A 5,706-nucleotide genomic window follows, 5' to 3' on the forward strand; every position below is an offset into this window, starting at 1 on the left:
AACTGCATATTTCAACTAAATAATTAAACTTTTGTACTAGCTAGCTATTCTGTGTGTTCGTGAGGGCTATTTTCTGAGCTGAGGAAGGTTTTAACTAATTCTTAATTGACTGATAAAGCATGACATTCTGCTACCACTTTTGTTACTATTGTATCAATGTCTTCAGTGCTGGTAATCAAAACTGATATATTATCTCTTCTGTTTCTGCAATGTTGATTTTATCATATTATATTCCATATATAATATTCCCTCTCAATATTTTAGTTCTTTTTAAAATCATTTTGTGTATTTCGCATGAACCACCATGCAGCTTATTAAGCTCTATATAAACCTCGAACTCTGCAGATTGTTTAGCAGCATCAGCTTCACCTCTGAAGCAAGTCTCTGTGAACAAAGAATTAATAAGTTTTCTGATTCTTTCTGAGGGTTTTGGATCCCATGGCTGACAACAATGAAAGCAATAATACTGTGCAAGAGCTCAAAAGTAACAACAAATGGTTCAAGTTTCCTCTCCTTGTTTTCTTCGAAGATGCAAGGTACGTACACACACACATATATATATATATGGACGACATCATCATCCCCTGTTTTGATCTGATGAAACTGTGTTCTTGTAACTGAACCAACCCATGTACCATCATCAGTTATAGTGTGACCCACATCACACTATAATCCTCGACTACTCATATTTTTCCAAAGATTTCTAAGATTAAGCTTATACTACCTCCAGTCCTTAATATAATACTCAAGTTTATTTGGGAAGATTAAGAAAGTTAATAAATTACTTTAAAGTATTTATATTTATCTTTTTTTTTAAATTTATCATTATTATAAATCACATAACATATGCTATAATTAAGTAATTTAGTTATTTTCTTAATATCTCCAAATTCATCAACCAAGTCTTATACAAGGACCGGAGATAGTGTGTGTGAATAGTTTGACTTGGTATATATTGACAATTATATTGATATTCTCTTGGGTAGGATGTTGAATAATATTGATTTGTTTGGAATATGAACAATGTTGTGAGTGTAGGGCAGTGTTCAAGTTGGATTCAATTGGTCGGGAACTACTAGGAATGGCAGTTCCAGCTGCCATGGCTGTGGCATCAGATCCCATTGCTTCTCTCATAGACACTGCTTTCATAGGCCATATAGGTACGTTCCTATAAAACCTTAAAATTAGACATCGTATTCAAATGATGATTCTGGTCATAGAATATTCCGGAATCTATATGTTGTTCCCTGTTCTTCATCTGCAGATCAATCTAACCTGTGTTCTTTTATGGTGATTATATATGTAGGACCTGTGGAACTTGCTGCAGCAGGAGTGTCTATAACACTGTTTAACCAAGCTTCAAGGATCACCATTTTCCCTCTGGTCAGTGTCACTACATCGTTTGTGGCAGAGGAAGACACTCTTAAGAAAATTTCAGACACTGAAAAAGGTTTCCCCATCAAAGAGAATAATGATATTAACAATAATATTGGTGATGATGATGAGAGCGACACTGTGGAGAAGAATAGTGATAAGAGTAAGACTCTTAGTGCCATGTCCAACTATATAATTTATATATTCAGTGAAGTTAATTTGTATATAAATAACTTTAACTTTATCTGTAATTAAGCTCTTAAAATTCGAAAAATATGCTGAATTATATATATCAGATATCAACACAAATACGTCCGAGTCTTCTTCCTTGGATAATAAGGCCAAGAATAAGAGTGAGAAGAAGAAGAAGAAGGAGAAGAAACAGATAGCTTCAGCATCAACAGCGTTAATATTTGGGACAATTCTTGGCCTCATTCAAGCATCACTCCTGATATTTGCTGCAAAACCTCTTTTACTTCTTATGGGTGCCAAACCAGTAAGTGTCCTATTTATCTTTTCATCATTAACTAGACATATCAGATAACAAAAGATTTGTGTGAGCTTAATCTTTCAATATATATATATATATGGGGTAAATTAAAGTAATATAATGATTTGTATTTTGTTAATTACTAGGATTCTCCTATGCTGATTCTTGGGGAAAAGTTCTTGAAACTGAGAGCACTGGGTTCTCCTGCTGTTCTTCTGGCTTTATCTATGCAAGGAATCTTCAGAGGCTTCAAGGACACCACAACTCCCTTATATGTTATTGGTATATATGTTTAGTTACTTTTTTTTATTAATTATCTTTTGTATTAGTCATAAAATATATAGTTAGTTAAGCGTACATATAAACTGATAATTTGGTTCATTTTGTTGATTTGATTGTTTTTAGTTAGTGGATATTCACTAAATGTAGCATTGGATCCCATACTTATATTTTACTGCAAGTTAGGCCTTCAAGGAGCAGCCTTGGCTCATGTCATCTCACAGTGAGTCTTAATTACTCTTAATCAATGTTTATTATCATTTTCATTGTCAAAGGATAAATAATTGCTCCACTGATTATAATTTGATTATAATATATATTGGTGATCTTTTTTAATTTAGGTACTTGATGGCATTGGCTCTCTTGGTATTGTTAATGAGAAAAGTTAATCTCTCACCTCCTAGTACTAAGGATTTGCAGATTTTTCGCTTTCTTAGAAACGGTGAGCACCTTATATTGATTTTTCTTTCTTCTAAACATTATGTTTAAGACGGGTTCATTTAATTCTAGAGAGTTACCACAACCTACAGAGTGATGAAATAACTCTTATGAACAGCGCCTGTACTGCCAACACATAATTCATACATCCCACCTTGGCTGCATTTACTTCTTAGCTTAACATGACTTATATAGAATGTTAGATTATTGTTAAGTAATGAAAACATCATTTACATAAGTATTATGCTGACTCTTTTGAATTTATGATCATATATAAAATCTAATTAATGATAATAATATCATTGAATGAATATTATTATGTGCAGGAGGGTTGTTGATGGCAAGAGTAGTTGCAGTAACTTTTGTTGTGACATTTGCAGCATCATTAGCAACAAGGTTGGGTCCAATCACTATGGCTGCCCACCAAACATGCCAACAAGTTTGGATCACTTCTTCCCTTTTGTCTGATGGTCTAGCTGTTGCTATTCAGGTGGCTCCGACACTTTTCAATATAGAGAAAGAATACTAGGAAGAAAAACTTCTAAAAACAGTAAAATATATATATATTTTTTTTCTCGTAATTTTTTCTCCTCCATATTCTTCATCGTAACCAAACAAATTTTAAACGTCAAATAATATTCTTGACAGGCGGTTTTGGCATGTTCATTTGCTGAGAAAAACTATGCCAAGGCCAAAGCATCAGCTGTAAGGATACTCCAGGTAGGTCATAATCTTACAAAACTGATATAATTTATTTGTCAAAAAATTGTTTTACTAGTTTCTGAGAGTTCTAAAAGCTCTGTTTTTTTTAAAGCTTTATTCATAAAAATATATTCAGTTATTAATCTTGTAGTTGATTACTACATATGCAGATAACTTTTGTGATGGGAGTAGGGCTATCTGTTATTGTTGGCTTTGGTTTGGGCTTTGGAGCCAGCATCTTCTCTAAAACCCCAAGTGTTCTCCACCTTATCAAAATAGGCTTTCCTGTATGTATATATATTTTTGGTTCTTTACAATGTTTCTTTTCAAATTTAAAGCATATTAAACTCACAAAAATGTTTTTGTTTGAATTTAGTATTTTCCAACAATAGAGAAGTGCTACTCCACCTTTTTTTTTTTTAAATTAAAAAGATAAGAACAAGTACTAACAACCTAAAGTTATAAATAGAATCGAACTCGCAACATCTTATTTACAGGAGAACTTACAGATCACTAGACCATAAAACAACAAATCATGATACTCCTCCGGTCCTAAATATAAGACCCATTTTGTAGTGTAAATATACATTACAAAATGGGTCTTATATTTAGGACCGGAGGAATACTATGTACGTATCAACTGATCTAAATTTAAGCCAAGTCGCAGTATCGACTATAAAAAGTTCATCTTCTGCAAGATTTGATGAAGTGGAAACAATGTTGATGGGATATGATTTGTGAACTAATTAAATGTTGTGTGTTGAACTGAATGGAACAGTTTGTAGCAGCTTCACAACCAATCAATGCATTGTCCTTTGTGTTTGATGGTGTGAACTATGGAGCTTCTGATTTTACATATGCAGCAGTTTCCTTGGCAAGTCTCACACATATAAACTCTTATATATGTATTAATTAATTCTGCTTTAAATGTTTATATATATATATATATATATAGAAAAGAAAATGACATGATGTTTTTTTTTTTTTCGTGTGGTTGTTGTGACGAAATGCGGATGTTTCAGGTATTGGTTTCAATTGTAAGCGTTGGAATTGAATTCCTGCTGTATAAAGCCAAAGGGTATATTGGCATATGGATTGGTTTGACTATATATATGGCTCTTCGCATGCTTGCTGGAATTTGGAGGTACTCATTCCTTTTTTTATTCCTTTTAAAATTATACATCCATGCCAAAAAAAATTTCTATAGAACTAAAAAAAATTCAAGGTAAAACAAGATGATCTCAATTAATTAATTGTTTTATTTTATTGGAAATAATAAGGACTTCAATGAAAAAATATTTATGAAGTTTAATGAAAATGTTTTGTTTCAATATTGCAGGATGGGAACAGGAACAGGACCTTGGCGTTTTCTTAGAGGTTGATATATTGCCTTAATCAATATATCATTATACATAATAAAACCCCACTAAGAAATTAAAGTTTTACTATTCACATGTCATCAGACTTATTTTTCAGATTTCATATAAAAATATACAGAAAAATGTGGCTGATTTTATATTTATTTTCTTTTTATTATTACAATCTATGCCATGTTGTAGTATATTGTGATCCATGCTCAAATTTTGTGTTGATCTTCTTTCTCTTGGGACAATCTCTCGTCACATCTTTCATTGTAATAATTTTTTAAGCATTTGATAGAGGATTCTTAGTCCTCATATATATTATTATATTTGGTATCTGTAAACCTTTTCTGCAGTAGAAGAAATCAAATTTCTTTATAAAGTCATGAGTTTTTAGTTTAATTATGTGCTATTTGTAAGAATTCTTTATGAAAATTACATGATATTAGAATACAAAATTCAAACTCATCAGATAAGGTACATACCTTCTCTGAAAATGCAAGGTTATCATTCTCTTTAAAGAAATTTAAAAAAAAAAAAAAACTACCCTGTCATTTAGATCGACCTATCATATATGAGGGGCAAATATCAACGAGTTATGAAACTATACTTATACGTTTTAATGACATTACGCAAATCCCTTCCTTTTTTTTCCCCCACTTGAACACAGACCATTTTGATATTTGTAAAGACCACAGAGGCTAGGAAGCCACAAATATGACTTAAATTAGATTTGGAGCACCAAACTCCAAGATGAGTCTAATTCTTTCCAAAATTTATACAACTTTTATCCACAAATATTAATTACAAGTAAATCATAAAAGAAATCATGTAAAAGTTTATTGAATTTTTATTCCCAAAAAAAGAAGGAGCTTGTGGAGAATTTTACATCATGAGAAATTGAAAATTAAACAATTTCATAATCATACTTTGATTTTGAAGAAAAGCGATTGTTAAAAAAAAAAAAATTTGTCCATTCCTTTTTTTATATATAATTGTATATTTCTTTTTTTTAACTTAAAGTAAAAATGAGCAAATTGAAATTCAAACAAGAGTCCGACT

At 31.4% G+C, this 5,706-nt stretch overlaps 1 protein-coding gene across 1 annotated transcript; it reads left to right on the forward strand.

Moving 5' to 3' along the window:
• Window positions 1-438: 438 nt before the first annotated feature.
• On the forward strand, window positions 439-4,665 carry LOC114733660 (protein DETOXIFICATION 43-like). The gene is made up of 13 exons (XM_028921153.1): window positions 439-536; window positions 1,039-1,160; window positions 1,307-1,537; window positions 1,671-1,870; window positions 2,011-2,146; window positions 2,270-2,366; window positions 2,485-2,585; window positions 2,908-3,071; window positions 3,230-3,301; window positions 3,454-3,570; window positions 4,062-4,157; window positions 4,306-4,427; window positions 4,623-4,665. The coding sequence occupies exons 1-13, from the start codon at window positions 439-441 to the stop codon at window positions 4,663-4,665; spliced, it is 1,599 nt and encodes a 532-aa protein (XP_028776986.1).
• The last annotated feature ends 1,041 nt before the right edge of the window (window positions 4,666-5,706 follow it).

Source organism: Neltuma alba, unplaced genomic scaffold (genome assembly GCF_004799145.2).
Source record: "Neltuma alba isolate B1F8T4 unplaced genomic scaffold, ASM479914v2 tig00013024_pilon, whole genome shotgun sequence".
Classification (NCBI taxonomy): Eukaryota; Viridiplantae; Streptophyta; class Magnoliopsida; order Fabales; family Fabaceae; genus Neltuma; species Neltuma alba.

What these genes read in the sequence shown, in the direction of transcription:
- LOC114733660 (XM_028921153.1), top strand. Translation starts at nt 439, where the DNA reads ATGGCTGACAACAATGAAAGCAATAATACTGTGCAAGAGCTCAAAAGT. An exon ending in TTATCAAAATAGGCTTTCCT is followed by an intron (nt 3,571 to 4,061) that starts GTATGTATATAT and finishes TGAATGGAACAG; the next exon opens with TTTGTAGCAGCTTCACAACC. An exon ending in ATGCTTGCTGGAATTTGGAG is followed by an intron (nt 4,428 to 4,622) that starts GTACTCATTCCT and finishes TCAATATTGCAG; the next exon opens with GATGGGAACAGGAACAGGAC.